At 37.4% G+C, this 18,614-nt stretch overlaps 1 protein-coding gene across 1 annotated transcript in view; it reads left to right on the top strand.

The window, feature by feature from the left end:
* Window positions 1–18,614, top strand: part of BAZ1A (bromodomain adjacent to zinc finger domain 1A) — a 69,082-nt gene that overhangs the window by 48,007 nt on the left and 2,461 nt on the right. Inside the window, exons 18-26 of the mRNA XM_026849297.1 lie at window positions 228–836; window positions 3,333–3,496; window positions 3,682–3,836; window positions 6,197–6,345; window positions 14,018–14,265; window positions 14,372–14,598; window positions 15,589–15,740; window positions 15,789–16,073; window positions 17,162–17,307. Coding sequence (XP_026705098.1) covers window positions 228–836; window positions 3,333–3,496; window positions 3,682–3,836; window positions 6,197–6,345; window positions 14,018–14,265; window positions 14,372–14,598; window positions 15,589–15,740; window positions 15,789–16,073; window positions 17,162–17,307 — 2,135 coding nt within the window. The remainder of the gene's footprint in view (window positions 1–227; window positions 837–3,332; window positions 3,497–3,681; window positions 3,837–6,196; window positions 6,346–14,017; window positions 14,266–14,371; window positions 14,599–15,588; window positions 15,741–15,788; window positions 16,074–17,161; window positions 17,308–18,614) is intronic.

Consider the following 18,614-nt stretch of genomic DNA (forward strand, 5'->3'; position numbering starts at 1 on the left):
AAGTACACTAAAGATGGCTGCTGCTTTATTGAGGGAAAGGAGATAATCACTTGAATTTTTCTTTAATAAATCTAGTATTGTTTCGTGACTGAGCTGATGGTCCTTGACAGTGTAAGTTTAGATAATTGGGAAGGGACAGAACCAAAATCTGCCCTTTACTTGAGTTTTCGGTTAAATAAAGAATTTATAAGCATATTGCTATTGTTTTTTTTCCTTTTAACTTTTAGGAAGGAGAGGACAAAATGGATATAAAGAATTTACAAGACAAGAAGAGACCACTTGTGAAAAGAGTGAACCTCTTACTGCTGAAGATGAAGAAGCTTTAAAACAGGAGCAACGAAAGAAAGAGAAGGAACTGTTAGAAAAGATTCAGAATGCAACAGCCTGCACAAATATCACCCCATTAGGTCGTGACCGTCTGTACCGACGCTACTGGATTTTCCCCTCTGTTCCTGGATTGTTCATTGAAGAGGACTATTCTGGTCTCACAGAAGACATGTTGTTGCCTCGAACCTCTTCCTTTCAGAATAGTGGACAGTCTTGCACAAATGAACCTCAGGTATTCAGTAAAACTGGAGAGTCTTTGAAATCTTCTGAATCTACCTCCAATATTGACCAAGATTCACACACCAGTGTTGTCGTAGAAGTGCCAAGGCCAGTATATAAACCAAACCGTTGGTGCTTTTACAATTCTCGGGAACAACTGGACCAACTCCTAGAGGCTCTCAATTCCCGAGGACATAGGGAGAGTGCCTTAAAAGAAACTCTTTTACAAGAGAAAAGTAGAATATATGAACAACTAAGCAGTTTTCCTGTGGAAAAATTTCATATTCCAGGTAAATGAAAGATTCCTGATTTTAATTTGCTTCTAGTTTCTATAAAATATTCTAGAAACCTCTAATTCTTGTTTAATTGTAATTCCAAATAAATAAGAATTATTCTTAAGCATTAAGCATTTCACTCTGTGGAAAACAGGTTTGGGTTTTAAATTTTTTTTTCTGTTTTTTGTTGTTTTTTTTTCTTCTGATGGATCTTGATGTTTTTCTGGTGTTTTATTAAAATAGTTTTTCTGTTATGTCTGCTTAGTAAAATGGGATTGGCTGTTAAACATCTTTAGGAAGTAATTTGAGCTTTGGTAAAAGCTTAACTGGGGAATAAAGATCAGTATCTGCTAAAAATAAATCATAGTATTGATCCTTATTTCCAGTCCTTATTTCTGGTATGATGAAAGAAGATACAAGATATGACACTGGAGACAGAAACACCAAATAGTTAGGCAATGACTGCTACCTTGATTTGTTGAGTAGGACATGTTCTTTCATAACATAATTATAAGACATGAAATTATTCAAAAGCCTTTACTGACCTATTGTGAACAAGGGAATGATAGCATGTTTTAGGTCATGCTAAAACCTTTGAGAGGAAAAACAGTGTACCTGTGTTGGTGGTTATGTGGGTTAGCATCAGTGCAGTAGATTCTCTGATTCTTCATTTTTTTCCCTTTTGTCAGAGCCTCATTACAGGAGGAGGAGACATCTGCAAAGCAGTATTGTTCTTATGAGTTTAAAAATGTAGGAGTGTACTTAAAACCATAGTAGACCTAGATTTAGGGTTGGTTTTGTTTTTTTTTTTTTCTCCTAGCCAAGTCTTGCCATTTATTGCCAAGACATTAGCTCCAATCACTAGTGAAATTCTGTGTACACAAGCCTGCAGATGGCTTGTTTGTGGCATGTTGGTGGGCGGAGGATGCTACCAAAATGAAACTCCCTAGGGTAATGTTTAAGAAATTGCATTTTGTTTTGAATTATGCCACATTACTGTGAGAATTTCTGTGTATCTGTATTGGGGCAAAAGAGAATTATTCACAGCATAGCTGATGTGTATATCAGGACATGCCGCAAACACGTCAAATAGTACTAAATCCACAATGATCCACCATTTCTTTTGGTGGAAACTAGCACAGGACAGAGTTTCTGCATAATAATTAAACTTTATTTGGAGGCCTTACGGCTATGTTTGTGGTTTTTGGTGAGAGAATATAATTTTCTGGTATACTAACGTTTGTGTGGATGGTTCCTTACTTTCCTAGTTGCTGTACCTGTATTTTGTGTGCTGCTTTCTGCCCTGAAGCAACTTGATTTACAGAAACATAGATTTTTCTTTCTATGTTACAATTGTGGAATAATATTGATTTTTGTTATTTTTTTAAAAAAAGGCAAATTTGAACTTTGCTTTAATAAAGAAAATTCAAATGCAGTGGTCCAATACTAATGCTGCCTTCCCTGTGTGATAAGCAGTGAAAGTGGCCATGTGTAGCTGTACTTTGCAGGGGGTTTTACTGCAGTGGACTTTAACTGCTGCACTATTGCCTTCACTCAAATGACTTGCAGGACAAGTGAGAACTGTTCTGTGATTCTCTTAGGCTGTAGACTGCTCTTCTCTGTTTTCTAATTCCCACTCAAAAGAGCATGGAAATAAAACTGATAGGTGACTTTTATTCCAGTATCCATTAACTTTTCCTCATCAATTACTTGCAAGCCAATTGCTGCTGTTTCAGTTCTGCTCAAGAAAAAAATATTTCAATTATTCTTTTAAACCAAAAAAGGAGGTTTCCCTCATCCAGACATCAGAGTATGCTAGTATACATTTTGAGAATATTTGCGTGGTTACTTTCAGTTAGAGGGAGTTGTTTCTGCATTTGAGATGCCTTAAATTCATTATCTTGCTGTTTTCCTTTTTTTTCCCCTCCTTTAATTAGAGGACACAGTCTAGTTTGCCTGTGTCATCTTATCTTTGTGTTTTGTTTTGGTTTAAAGTTAGATTTTTAAAAGGGTTTATATCTTATTCCGTTAGTTTTTGCAATTGTCAGTTGCACATGCTTATTTTAAATGTTGCCATGATAAAGATCCATGTGGGGGGAAAAAAACCTGAGGAGTTTTGTAAAGTAAGTGCTATCAAATATGAAAAATACTAGAAATATGAATCAGTGCTTTTTTTCCCTCCTTGCACTTAGAGAATTGTTGATTATCTACAAATTCAGAAAACATTTTAAGACAAAAGAATGACTTTTAAATTAATAAGAATTTCTCATCCTGTGTGTTGGGATGAGTGAATATGAATCTGTAGGTCTTCCCTTAAAAGTATACTCCACTTGGTTGGATTGGATGCCTTAACTGTCATGGAGATGTAAGTGGTGGCAACTGTCACTGCAGGAAGGGAGTTTTGAACCTGTGTGTTTAGTTTGTTCTGCCCTATACTACTGTTGTTCCACCACCAGTGGCTACTTTAGGGAACAAAGTCCACTAACATAAAGTTACTTGGTATTCTTGTAGACAAACCTCAAAGTGACATCAGACCTCCTTCAGGACGGGGAAGGATGCAGAATGCCCATGATGGATCTCATGTATCTGCAGAGAAGCAGCTTGAACTGAGACTCAGAGACTTTCTTTTGGATATTGAAGACAGAATCTACCAAGGAACATTGGGGGCTATTAAGGTATTTGTGAATTGTAGAATACTTAAGAGCACCATGGTGCCGTCAAGTCTGTAACTCAAATGAGAACTCTTGCATACTATGGGTTTTACTGAAAGCATAATTAAATTAACTGTAGACAGTAATTTGTAATAAAAGTTTGTAGCCTTTGATTCTTTAGAAACTTCAGATGTGTATGTTTGCTTCAGGTTACAGACAGACAGTCTTGGAGAGCAGCCTTAGAACATGGGCGGTATGAGTTTCTGAACGATGAAAACAAAGAAAATGGTATAATTAAAACTGTGAATGAAGAATCTGAAGAAATGGAAACTGATGATCAAGACAAATTTATTGTGAAAGACAGGTAAGAGCTATGGTTTAAATAATGGCACTTCCCTGTGAGTTTTATAGCATGCTCTGTTGTGGGGTTTTTTAACCTTCAAATTGTTTTTACCCTTTTTGACCATTTTTGTAATGGTATGTATTAATCTGAGTTGTAGAATGTGATATTTTTGCATTGGTTTATATTTTTTAAATGGCACTGTTCTATTACCATATAAGACTAAGACACCAAGTTTTACAACTACTATTCAGATATTACAGAGTACTCGAAGTTGACTTTAATTATCAAATAAGGAATACAGAAATTCATTTTAATATCATTTAAAATGCTGAGAAACATTAATATGGCAATTTCTGTTTTGTTTTCCAGAAGAAAAAAAAAAAATCCACTTTGTGGAAAGAGTAAGAGTATTTAAAAGGGAAAACGGGAATAGTAACAAATTGCTGGTGGAACTGGCCAGTGTACCTCTTAATGAGTCACAGTAAGAACCATCAGTGCAACAGACCATGGTCTGGATTAACCTTTAGCACTGCAACAAAACAGAGATATAATCTTATAACTCTGTGAATGATGATACTTCTGTAGAGCAAACTGAAACAGAGTAAAAGAGAAAACCTCAAATCTAGTGTTGCAACTGTAAAAGTGTGGTGTTTTTTAAATAAGCATTTGAGACAGATGTGGGACTCTAAATCTGTGTGTGTTGGAAATCAAAAAAAAGGAACTGAAGATTTCTAAATTTTTCTCAGAAGTTACATACTTTTCAGAAATACAGATCTACCTTAATTTACTTAATACATATAAAATTTTATGTCTTGATAGGGTGTGAATGTTGAAATATTGCAGAAAAAAAGATTCACTGGTCAATGTGCTAACACACTTTGCTTATGTATTTTATGAGGTTTTCTGCAATTAGACTTTTATGAAAGCTAGATTTCTGACTGGATTCTTGAATGCAGTGTTGGATGTAGGAACTTAAAGTTCTTTAAGTTTTTTCCCTTTTTATTTAATTTTGCCGAATTAGTATTTTCATATAAGACTGCCCTTTGTTAGCTGAGTTCGTTAGTTGCATGCAGAATGGATAGGGTCATCCTTCTTTATATTATTGTCACAATTTACGGATACTTGCTTCCTGAAAACCACAACATAGAAATATTCCCGCGTTTTAATTAAGAAGCTAAAATTTATCTGTCTCCAGTTACCTTGGACACTTGCTCCTTTGCCAACTATCGATTCAACTGCAGAAGCTTGTTGCTTGCTTTTTTTTTTTTTTCTTTTTGATATTGACTCTGTCAAAGTTTCTGAATAAAGTCTACTCTAATAAAGTCTTGCATATTAAAACAGAGACTGTGGGATTCTGAAATCATGTGACAGATTGCTTTTTATGCTGGGCTTTTTATCCACTCAGCGAATGACATCTCATTAAGACCTTGGAGTTTGACTAGTGAAATGTAAATAACTATGCAGCTTTTTTTCTGTTAGATTTCAGGCTCTCAAAATGTGTGTGACTGCAAAATATAATGAACAGCTTTTAAGTGTGAAAAAAGAACAGGGACAACCAAAAGCATTGCTTGTTCACTGGAATAAAGCAGAATCCAGACAGTCTTAATTAGTTATTTTTTTTATAAACCCCAAGTAGAAATTGAATTTTATTTTCATTAGTGAGAGTTGCTCTCCTACACTATACTTAATGTTTGTGGTTCAGGAAGATTAACTACATTTTGGAATGATTACTTAGTCTTTGGTCAAAGAAGGCTGTTTTATTGGAAACCTACCTCCCACCCACTCACCCCACTCCCCTTATTTTTTCTTTTTTCCCCTCACTTACATAAAGAGTTAGTATTTTCAAAAAATCCCCCAAGGGTGAGAACATATAAATTAACAATTCTTGATTCTAAAATTACTTTTGGGTTTTATTTATTTTCAGTAATGTTATTAATGGTGGGTCTATAGGTAGTTGAACTTCTGCAGACGGAAGTATTCTAAAAGACTATATCCTCACCACTGGAAGTGTTTTCATTGAAGAATTACTTCAGGTTATGCTCTTCACAGAAATCTCTCATAAACTGGCTGATGGATGTTGCATTAAATCTTCTGGAAATCTTAATAATTGTATTGAAATTTGTCATCCAGATTTCTTTAAATTTAGGTAACACTGTTATGTAAAGATGATTTATCTAGATTAACTAGACTAATTAAGCAAACTCAAGAACTGGGATAACTAACTAATCACACCTGTGCAGTACGTGCTCATATCCATAGTCTATGCATGTAATCAAAGTGAAAATAAATATCTACTGTGGATACAGACTGTACAAACATCTGTGGTGTTGAATTCAAAGTATGTTTAAAAGAAAAGATAATTTAATACATTTCTATTCTAGACTCATTGGGTTAAAAACTGAAGCTCCAAGTGCTGCATCAACAAGTACAAGTACTCCTCAGCCAGTTAATAATGTGGTCCACTACTTGGCATCTGCACTGCTTCAGATAGAACAAGGGATTGAGCGCAGGTTTCTCAAAGCACCTCTTGGTAAGCTTTCAGAACTGAAACTAATTTTGTGTAAGATTTGGTAACAAAACCAGAAAAACACCCTACCCCAAACCCACTTGCTGCTTTTGTAAGACTGAATACTTTAGAGGGACATGTCAGGGAAAAGAATACATAACTAACCTGTTGCTGTGTACAATTGTCACTTTACAAGGCTGTAGTTCATAAGGAAATATTAATATTTTTCTTACTACTCTGCATGCCCTGAATTACATGTATTAATAGTGTATACATGCCTATTTAACCTGATCATTTTATGGTTTATGTGACCCTACAGTTGTACTGATGCACTGGGAGACAAATTATACCCTTAGACAGAAATGATTGAGCTTTCTGGGGGAATAATCTGTAATTCAGCATTACTGTTGAGGCCAATTTATCATGCAACTAACTATACAGTGAGTTTCTTCTGTGTGTTTTTTAGGCTGTAAAAATGTGTGCTCCTTTTTATACTGTTTCTGTGAAAGAATATAGGCCTGGTTTATCTGGATCACCTTGTTTGGCAATAACAGAATATTTACAGTAAAACATAGGAAAGATTTACATTGCAAACTTTCAGATCTTTGATGTTTGTGTTTATGCTGCAAAACTTAGAAATAAAAGGTTGCAAGACACATTTAAACCAAAGCATGATTGTAGCTTGGCTTTAACATGTATTTCTTCCTTGAATTCTTCTGATGTGCTCTAAGGGTGAGAGAGGAGATCCAAAGTGTGTAAAGTCACTTTGTTTTCCTGTGATCCCTCAGGTCTGGATTCCTGAGGATCTTTCTGCAATTCAAAACTGGGGTTTTGAATTGGAGAACTGTGTAAAGGTGGTTCGTAGTTCCCAAGGCAGCTGTTCCGGCCAGGCTTCCCTTCCAGATGCCACACTGAGAATGAGCTCTGCACAGCTGGACTGCTTTTATTTCTTGCCTGCAAGAGTGCAGCAAGGTTTATCAGTGCAGCACATACCAGGGGCCCTCCAGAGCACAAACTGCTACACCTCCTATTAAAATGATACTCTCCTCTGATAATGACTTCATTAAAAAAATCTATAGGCTTTGGCAGATTTTGCTGCAGTAGCTCAAGATGAAAATGCAGGCTTTGTTGTATGAACACTACACATTAGTGCTCGGTGGCACAGCTGACCTAAAACTGTTTCAGCATTTCGGCTGCTCCTGCATGGAGTCTGGTGTCTGGATATCAGTTGCCTATGAAGATGAGTGAGAGCTAGATTTGTGCCAGAGACTGACACGCACGCATGGGTTCCTTTCCACAAGCTTTCATTATCAGTGTGATGACCTCTAGAAAAGGGAAACACAGCAAATGATTGAGATGAAAGGGGAGAGCATAGGAGTAAACTGCAGCTGTTTAAAATCTTTCCTTGGCTAAGTGTTTGGTCAACTTGAGTATGTCTGCCCTTTCCAAGCCAGGCATGATACAGCTTGTTTCCTGCTATATGACTAGATTGCCAGCATGTGCATGGGACAGTTAATTGGCAGTGCATCTAGCATTTGTCATATTTACTCTGCATGTGCAGGTTGTAAATGCATTGTTCAGTATATGCCTCTCTTTCCAAGCTCTCCCTTGAGAGTATTTTGGCAACAGCATCTTGCTGACATCTGTAAGCTTACCACAGTGTGCCCTTAAGAGGAAGAACATGGCTATTAGTATGTTCTGGCCATAGATCAGGTATCCTGAGTTTAGAGGAAAAAGACTAAAAGAAGAAAAGTGTCCCTGAAGTATTGGAGAGAAAGTGTTTTATAGCAAACCTCCTGCGTCTGTTTTTCAGTGGTCCCAGCTCTGCCATAATCTAATGGTTCATGTTTTTGCCTGACCTTTTGGTGATGGTGATGTTTCTTGTTTGTTTTTAATTTGGAAATTCTGTTTTCCTTTAGATTCTTTATACTGTGTGACAAAGTATATAGGGAAAGCAGTCTTACATCATTTGCACGTCTTAGATCTCTTACATTTGTTTACCATACTGTGGTTGTGCATATTTTCTGCTCTGAAAAATGATACTACTGTAAGATTACTGTAATGTATAAAATAACCTACATAGCTGAGGGAGCAGGAAAGATCCCATGTCTCCTCTGCTCTGGCTTACTGCCCTAAACATTAAGTGACAGTGTCAGGTTCCCTCTTCCTTGCTTTACTTTTTGGTGCCAAGCATCTCACGTTTTTGTTTGTGTAATGGGCCACTTTTAGCAGAAGACGAGTCTGAATGAAGGCAGTATTTCAGTTTTGTCACTAGAGAGCTCTTGGAGGAGCTGTGGCTTTGAGTGGCTCTAGTAAAGAAAGGTTAAAACACACCTGTTCACTGCTGATTTTTCTGACTGCTAGGCAGCTAGTTATGTGAAAGGTACGCTGATTTGGGAACTTTTGGACGTGACCAGAAGTTGCAACTGCAACTGCAAACTGGGTTTGAGAGGCACCTGGCAAATTTAGGCACTTTAGAGGTCAAACAGCATTTCTGGATGCAGCCCTTTCTGGATATAATTCTTCAATGTTTCAGATATGTTCAAAAAACCAAGAGTGTAAAATTTGCGTGGTCTTACATTCAACTTAAGCTTCCCAGTTGGAAACATGTCTTCACGTGCTACCACAGCAAGTTCTGTTTCTTAGTTTGCAACTTGCATATGTGTAACAGGCAAAGAAAAGTTCTTGACTTGACAAGGAGGTGTTAGTAGTGTTACTAAACCTTTTAATAAAAAGTGGACACTGCTTCTTGCTTGGGGACTGCCTTGTGCTCAAAACTGATCCCTTCTTTCATTGACGTCTCTAGAAAATGGCCAACAGTACTCTGAGTACTGGGTTTTTTGGTTTTGTTTGCCTGTTCTTATATAGATCATTGTGTCCATACACTTTTTTTTTAACAGTTTTTTTTCATAGTAGTATTTAATGGAACCATCCCCTAGACAAAATGCCTGCATATCTGTTTCTAATGTTAAACCTGACAAACCTAACTATTTAGGCTGATTTAATTAACACTGAAGTAAAAACGTTGGAAGTCAAGCAAGTGTTCAGAGTTCTGTTTTGGAAGCAGTACAGGGGAACGCTTTTACTAAAAAGAGTATGCCTGCATTTCTGCTTTAAACCAAATTGAACGTGCTTTGTCTTTGCCGTGATTTCCGTTGTTGCCTTCACTATGGAGTTTCTTTTCCCCCTTTGTCCCTCCTTCACCGTGCTCTGTTCTTACTAGGGAATGGAGACATACTTAACAATTTTTAGTTTTCACTCTATTTACAGCTTCTAGTACTAAAGACAGCGCAGTGAAATTCACTGCAGTCACTGGCAAGTTTATCCCGGTGGCCTGCAGGGTGCAGAGCAGACAAAGGGACCCGGTACAGGAATAAAAGGACCAGCTGCTCCCCTCTGCTCCGTTTTTGTTCTGAGGCTCTATCAGGCTGCCAAGAGCCTCCCTGGTGACTCTGATAAGTTTAGAGTTGAGGTGCATACCAAATATTCAAGTGGAAAAGCAAGAAAAGGCTGACACACAAGATAGCAATGCAAAAGATCTAGAAACCCCAGAAACAGCACCCTCTGCCTGGCAGAGCTGCTAGATGGCCGCTAATCTTTGGTTGTCTGGTGATTAAATGTAACATGAATTGTGTGCATTTTGTAATTAATTAATTCTGTTTTAGAAATCCTTTCGTTACTCATTAGCTATGAAAATTTCGGTTTGTTTCCTTTAGTTCAGCCCAAGGCAATGTTTAGGGAGAATCACAAAAAGCAGGGTGCAGCTTACAGTGCATGTTTTTTTCCTGTAAAAATTCTGAGTTAAGATAAAAAAAAAAGCTGCTTGATGGAAACTCTTAAGTGCTACTTCTCAAATAAAAATTATGTTTGAGGGGGAAGAAATACATGTAATTTTAACTGTGGATTTTACGGCTTTTTTGGCATAAATTACTTTTCCTTACATTTCAAAACACTTTGCAGTGGAGACATAAGTCTCATAATTTCTAGTACATAGATGTGAAAATTGAGTTATAAAATGATGAAGCAATTTCATTGCCCTGGAGTTTGAGGCAGCCACGAAAAAAACCTTGGCTTCTGCACTACTTCAGGACTTCAGTCATTAAGCATCCTTCAGATTTCCATACGAAAGGTTGGATTCTAATTCATAGGAGCACCTTTGTGGCTGATATTGGGAACCATTTACCTCCTTTTTAACTCATGCCATGCACTACTTCTAAGACAAAAACCCCAACTTTTTTCACTCCTTTTTGCTTGTCTTCATTTCATTCCTTTCTTTCTAGATTTTGATTATTTTTGTTTCCTCTACTCCAAGGTTGTTTCCTCTTTATTTATAATTGTCCTCATTATAATAGCATCGGGCATCTTCCAGCAGTGAACTGGGGTAGAATTAGTCTATACGCATGCTTTGTTCTCGTGCTTTCATTAGTTCGCAGTGGAGTTTTGAGAGCAGAGGCAGCAAAGGTGGAACTGGGCATTTTTTTATGATGAAGAATTTTTCTTTATCGTTCAGAGGAGACAATCAGAGAAGGTACCTTGTATTTGGAGCAGGTGAGGTTTACTATAGCTCTTTACTTCCTGGGAGAGTAGTTTCATCATTTTAATATTCAAGAACACTCATGCACAAAAATGTCTTAAGTATGTTGTTTCATGTGGACAGAACAAGCTAGTTCTCTTTGTCCTTGAGGACTGTGCCCATAAACTGACTATTTTTGAGATGGCGGGAGTTCATGGTAGCATAGAACAGACAAGTTTGCTGAGAGAGAAACCTGTGGTCAGTAAGCTGCTGCTGTAGCCATTTGTACCAGAGATGGACAGAAAGTTAAAGGAGGGTAGGTTTAAGAGCTTTCAGTTTAAGCCTTTGGTTTGTAGCAGGAGTCAAAGTAAATCCTGGGATGTGCAATTCCTCCATGCACATGATTCTCTTACCCTTCCATGCCTACCTTTTTACATGTACACATGTGGGAACCACTATTCTAGTTACATTTTTAGACTGCACAAGTATGGATTCTAAAAATTAATTTAAAAATAATCTGCCACACTTCAAAAAGGTATTTGAAATAACTTTATAAATTTAATCTTAGGTAACACAGAAGATGATAAAAGGTACCACTGGGGGGATAAAAAGCGGTAGAGATAGGCCAGACTAGTCAGGGAGACTGTAGATTTTAAATGCTACTTGCATAGCTAAGAATTAGAGTATTGAATATCTTATCAGGTTTTCTCTTTTTTTACTTTAATAATTTTGTAGCCAGTTCCTTACATTGAAGGAATTGCAGTACCAAAGCCAAAGGTTTAAGCATGGGTAGTAAAACAAAATACAACTCAAAAGATTTTTTTTTTTAATAGTTATTATTTTTTCAAGTTTTCTGCAACCAGAGATAAAGAAGTGTATTTTCTTTTTATCACTTTGGAACAGAAATCTGCATGTTCACGTAATCCTTTTCTTTTCCCCTTCCTTTTAATACCCTTGGATTTTTGAAACTTCACAGCATTGTGCAACTGCATATCCTTTCTAGAAATACTAAAATGGAAAACCCTTCCCTGAACTCAATTAGCTATTGATAGATGAGTGCATAGATCTGTCAAACAACTTCATTTGCATTGTAGCAAGGCTTGGAGGGCTTAGCTGACAGAGGGGTATCCCACTGCGCAATGTAGAGCTGCTCAGACACAAAAGAAGAGGCCATTTCCCCCTTCAAGTTAACAATATAAATGAGAAAGATGATGGATGGAAGAAAAAAGTGTTATTCTTAATTTACAAATTGGGGCCTGAAACAGCGGGTGTCATTTGGTGTGTTTCTCTCAGCAGCAGGACATGCTGAAGCGGGTTGTGGTCAGCAATTTCTATGTCTATATTGCAGTTTTGCGGTGCAAATATTTGTTGTGTTGTGTGATGAGCTATATTGGTGAACCAATCGAGGTTAAAAATAACCATCAAAAAAGGTAATAATGTAATAAGCTGCCATTGTCAGCAAAAGAAATGCTTACCAAACTATATATACACTTAAGATAAAATGTCGTTTGCCAGAGTTAGATTAGAAACTTAAGTGGGTCTCACATTAGAGTCTAGTTTCCTGACAAGTGGTTTTCATTTTCTTCTTTCTGAATTTTGAAAAATACACTGAGAGTTATACTGCAGTGCTGTGAAAAGGAGCTTATCCACTGTCCTTCGTAAGACTGAGCTTGAGACAGGAAACCCAAGGACGATGTAACCGGAAATTTTAGGAAGTCTGGATTTGTTCAGGAGTGGCTATATTTTATTTATGGAGCTGTGTTTCCTGTTTATCCTCTGCCTTCTCCCATTGCTTCTCTTGTGCTGCTTGCTGCTAATGCAAATGTATGCAAGATTAGGCAAATCCTGGCAGCCAGTTGATGAGAAGACACAAAGGCTTTGCCAGGAGAGCAATTAGGCTCATTTTTATTCTTTTATTTGTTATTAGATATTTTCTCTTCCTATTCCTGAGGAGAAATCATCTGGCAGACAGGTGGATTGTAGGCCATTCCTGTGCCCACTGTGACTAGTGCAGCAGGCAAGGTGGTATTTTATACTGGGGAGTGAATTGTTAATCAGCTAGAGATCACACAGTAATAACTGGACCGTCACTTTTAGAAGGGAAATCTGTGGATATTTCTATAATCAAAAGTACTGCTATATTGTCTCATCCTGTCCTTAAACCTTCTTGCTCTAAAATGCAAGAAATTGCTTTCAGCATTCATGAAGAAATTTCCTCTCTGCTCAGTAGCAGCAGTGCAATATGCAAGTTCTACCTTCTCATTTCTCTAGCTCCTCAAACAGCCCATTTGCCTCTGTAACCCCCAGCTGCTCATTCCCATTCCATACCGCCCCTTGCGCTGTTCTGTGTGGGTATTTGTGTGGCTGCTTCAGTGGCCTGGATTGCAAACCAAACCTGTTTGAAAATACAATATAATTTCTGTACACACATACATAGCCATTTATTTATAACTTAATTAGGATCCCAGGTCTTACTTGGCTTGCCACTGGGTGTGTACCACAGATTCATGGGTGCTACATTGCTTGTAAAATATCAAGAAAACAGTTAGTTTTATTTCAGCCAGACCAGTCACACAATCTGGTTAACCACACAGGCGTGCAGGTTCTTGTGAAGTCAGAGTGCAGGGCAGGAATAAAAGCATTGAGGCATGGGGAGAGGCCTGACAGATTGTCTGCTGAACTATACAGGGCAAGGGCAGATGAGAAGAGTCCTTCAAGGTGTTTTTTTTTCCTGTGAAATCTCTGTTTAATGGCAGGTACTTTCTTTAAATGTAAATATTACGGAATTTCAAAACGTACCTACAAGGGAAAGTATATTGGGAGTGTGGTTTTTATTTTTTTAATCTTAAGTAATCTTCATGTGTACTTCTATAAATTGAATCAAATTGTTAGGTTTCCAGGTTAACATCTGAGTAAGACTTTCATGTCTTACTCCTGTGCTATGTATGTGCAAGTTCTCAATGGAATTGGTATTGAAGAGTAAAATCTTACGGCTTTAGCAGCTTGGAAACTAAGGATGAATCAAATATTGCAAGAGATAAGACAAAGGTTATAATATTAAGCTTACTACTGCTGTTTGTTTGAAAGCACCTTACTTCATAACCTGGATGTTTGAAAAAGAAGTTTGATCATTCTGCCTTTTTTTGTTTGTTTGTTTTTTTTAATCCTCTTCTTCAATGGAAGATGCCAGTGATGGTGGACGGTCCTATAAAACAGTTTTGGATCGCTGGAGAGAATCACTTCTTTCTTCTACCAGCTTGTCGCAAATCTTCCTTCATCTGTCTACGCTGGATCGAAGTGTCATCTGGTCAAAGTCCATCCTCAATGCTCGCTGTAAAGTGTGTCGAAAGAAAGGTGATGCAGAAAGCATGGTGCTGTGTGATGGCTGTGATCGAGGCTATCATACTTACTGTATCAGACCCAAGCTGAAGGTATTTGAGGAAAAATAAGTGCTTCCTTTTCACAAAAAACTTGAGTAGGTCTTATAACTTAATTGCATATTACTAATGCTTGCTTTTTTTTAAATTCTGTTTCTAGGTCATTCCTGAAGGAGACTGGTTTTGTCCAGAGTGCCGACCAAAACAGCGCTCTAGACGCCTCTCCTCCAGACAAAGACCTTCTGTGGAAAGTGATGAAGAAACTGCTGAACGACTAGGAGAAGGGGAAGAAGAGGCAAACTATGATGAAATGGGACAAAGTGAGGAAGAGCACTATGAAGAAGATCAAGATGAGGAGGATGAATCTCAAGAGGAAGAAGAGATAAGGTAACTAGATATCTGTGGTTTCCTACTGAAATATCATCTTGATTATTAGGTGGAGTAATTGTTTATGTAAGCCCACATATTGAAAATCCAGTCGAAAAAGATGTTTATTTTAAAGAATGGTAGCTTGTCATTAATTTGGCTCTTACTGATGGGTTTAATATTAACAAAATTTAGGTGCATTGGACTTAGACTCACTTTTCAGGATGAAAATTCCAGCCTTGGATGTATGGGTGAGAGGTGGCCATCAGAGTTGCAGTTCTGTACAACTACTGTTTGAATATAAAGTGGAGAGAGTTTCAAACAGTAAAGATTTTCTGGAGATAACCTGGAGGTTTTTTTGTCCAGTTTTGAATTTTGAGGGACTAGGTGCATACACTAAGTATTGGAACATTAGGGAAGACAAGGTCATCTGTCAGAGGCTATGTGACACTGGGAGGACTTGAGGAGTTTTGTAGTAGCTGTTCATAAAAAATAAAACAAATACAAAAACCACACCAAGAATCCCCCCACCAAAACCAACCAACCAAAACCTATCCCAAACAGCTAAACAGTCCAATGTGATAATTTCAGTAAAGTGATGGATTTGACACATACCAGGAGTGTAAAAGTCGAAGGAAACTTTCCTGATCTCTTGAGCAGTTTTACGTAGGTGATAACTACTAGGATTTTTGAACAATATTATAATTTCTGTGAGAAGTAAGCAAGTGATAGCTGGCGCTTCAGTTAGTGTATTCATATAGCACAAGCTTCAAGGGTGATCAGAATTCTGAGCATTTCTTTAAAGTATGTGCTCCGCCTAATATTTGGTTAAGGGACTTCAGAGCAATATTTAAGATAATGGTAACTGAATGACTGTATCATCTTGAAAGCCAGCTGCTTGCCAGTCCGACCTTGAATGGTTGGGTTTTTTTAAATAATTAGAAAAATGAGGGAAAAGAGAAGAATGGAATTTTGGGATAAACTTTAAACACAATTGTTCACTTTTTGTAGCCCATCAAAGCAAGGAAGACCCCAGGTCAAGTTTCCACTAAAAATGAGAGCTGCCAAACTCAACAATCCATTCTCAAGTCAGAACAGCCAACGTCAGGCAAGATACGCTTCTCGGAGTCAGCAAAACACACCTAAGCAAACTGAATCTTCATCTAAAGTTACCAGAAGGGGTTTAAGAAAGGTAAAATCTGCCCCTTCATCAGTGACAAAGCCTTCTTTAAGACTTAATAGCCGGACCACTCGTCAGAGCCAAAGTTCATTAGAAGCAGATGTATTTGTGGAATTACTCAGTCCTCGAAGAAGACGAAGAGGAAGAAAGAGTGCTGATAACACACTGGAAAACAGCCCCTCCAATTCTCTTGGATTTAGAATTGTCGATACCGGAGACTCAAACGAACGGCTTAGGAAGTATCCAGTTTCTGCTTCAAAGCTTTCTCTTCCTGTTACTGAACCCAAGAGAAGAGGCAGGAAACGACAATCCACAGGTTAGAGAAATGTGTTTATCCAGAACAAAAAACACATTCTGTTCGTTGCCAGAATATTTGTGTGGTGGAGCAAGGAGACTAGAAGTGGTGGTTGAAGGCATTTTTACGACTTCCAGCAGGACAGTTCCCTTCTTTTGCAGTGACAGAAGTGAACCTTAAAGAAAATTTTGTCATCTAAAGAACAAATACTTAATTTTCCAAGGTTTATCATATCCATATTTGAAATTTCATATTTGTACACAATATGGAGCAATTGCTAATAAGTGGATAGAAAATGTGGAAGTGATATTTATGCCTTAACCCATGCAGATGTTTACTTATAGCTTTTATGGGTTTGTTTTATTAAAGAGTTAAACAGTGAAGAACACAGATGTAGGCAAGGTAGTGAAACTGAGAATATACATGGACAACAGGAAACTCCTGCCAGAATTAAAAGGTCATCTACCTGGTACAGGGCTAGCACTGTCCTTGTTTGTTAAGCTACTAACAAGTATTTGATGGTAGGGTAGTACTTGGAAAACTACAATAACCTTTTAAAAACAAAAAGGACTCAGTGTGAGACTGAAGAGTGTAAAAGAGTTTGCACTCCAGTGTGACAGCCTTGTATTCTGCAGTTTCTGTCCTTCACCATTGGGAGTTTCTGGTCTTATCCTCTAACTACCCTGCTGACTACTCTTGAAAGCAGATAAAACCACTCTGAATAGAGGTTTTGTGGAAGTAAAAGTTATGAGCAGGCAGCTTATTCTGTTTTCCTCTAATAGGGCTTTTCTTTAAGTGTTTAACAAATTGTTTTAAAATTGAAATCAGTGAAAAAATCCTTTCCAAAATTAATGCAGTGAAGGATAATGGAGGAGGAACCCAGCTAAGTCTTGGTACTTAGCATTTTGTACAGCAAGAGACATTTAGTGGTTAATAACAAGGCTGTAGGATAGTTAAGACCTGAAGCCAAACTACATGAGTTGTGCCCTGAAACTACGGTTTTAGTACCCAAGAATATTGATGTTTCAGTGTTTTTCTTATTATTTTCTTTATTGTACTTGTCAGATTTTTTTTATCTGGTGGGATGTGTTGTTTTTTTTTTTTTCCAGAATCATCTCCTCAAACCTCACTGAACAGGAGAAGTTCAGGACGTCAAGGGGGAGTGCATGAACTCTCAGCTTTTGAGCAACTCGTAGTGGAACTGGTACGACATGATGACAGCTGGCCTTTCATGAAACTGGTTTCCAAAATCCAGGTAACTGATAGAACTGTAGAGGGAATGATAATGGTTGAGAATCCTGTTTGCTGCCAGTAAAACTTGGGACTTTACAGCATTGCCCACACAGGGATACAGCTAAGCAATAGGATTTGGAAGAAGTCTCGCATCTCAGCTCAGATACTTGGTGCCAGAAGTAACTTTTCCAATTGACATGTTATTGGGAAAACTTTAAATATGTTTTCCATCAGGCATTTAAAACTAAAATGCTTTGATTTAAAAAAAAAACAAAAACAAACAAACCAAAACACCAACAACAAATAGAGCATAGTACTGCTAAAGATAAGCTTATGGTTATTAATTAAGCAGTTGAATTAGTTTTCAATTTATGTCAAGATATTTTGAGAACAGACCTGCAATAAAATAACCATGCCCATCTTAACTATAATGCAGTAAAAAGATTATTTCTTAGCTTAGTTCTTAATTTAATTTCCCTCTTGTTTAAAATAATTGATGGTAAACTATGTACCCAAAGTAAGCACTGCTTTAGAAGCTTGTATTAGAATAAAAGTTCCCAAAGCGTGTCTGCTTTTTCTGCAGGCTGCACTGGCTTGTCAGCTGTAAGGCACTGCTGCAACTATCCTACCCTAACAAAGTGCCTGTCCTCTCCAAACCCTCCGGAGGAACTCTGCACAGGCATTCTGGCAGGATCTAGAGCTCAGTGTTTAAATGCTCTATTAAAATTAACAATGGTAGTTGTTAAATGATGACTTAAAACTCTGAATTCAGAGTCACAGATAGCTAGAAGGATTAATGTATCTGGACAAAAAGAATGATGTACAAACATGAATGGAAGATCTAAGTGCAGAGGAGGAGGAGAGGAATTTTGAATGAAATGGAGACTAGTGTCTGCTTACTAGAGTACAGGTATTACACTGGCAAGTGCAAGAATCTGGTGAATTGCAAGAAAGCCTCTTAAGGGGGGATGGAGAATTCAACTTAATTTTGATCCTGAAAGGAAGCTGCTAGAATTCAGTGCATTGTGGTTTGCCTAAATCAATCACTAAGGGATAATTTCTGTATATTTAGGAAAGAAAAATCCATCATGAGAGAAATTTTGGTTTAAACTTTTCATTGCCTTTAAGACAATGTAAAGAATACATTGAATGATCAGTGCACAGCAAGCCAGAAAGAGAAAATTACCTTTCTTTTTAGTACTTATGTAAACAGCACTCCTAAATGGAAAGGAATAAAAAAAGTGTTAATCTAATTCTATTTCTCTACTAATTCTTTCTAGGTTTGTTTGCAGGTTGCCCTTGATATATTAAAGTTATAGGCCATAACCA

This window comes from Athene cunicularia (assembly GCF_003259725.1).
Source record: "Athene cunicularia isolate RWA chromosome 5 unlocalized genomic scaffold, athCun1 chr5_part1, whole genome shotgun sequence".
In the NCBI taxonomy this organism is placed as follows: domain Eukaryota; kingdom Metazoa; phylum Chordata; class Aves; order Strigiformes; family Strigidae; genus Athene; species Athene cunicularia.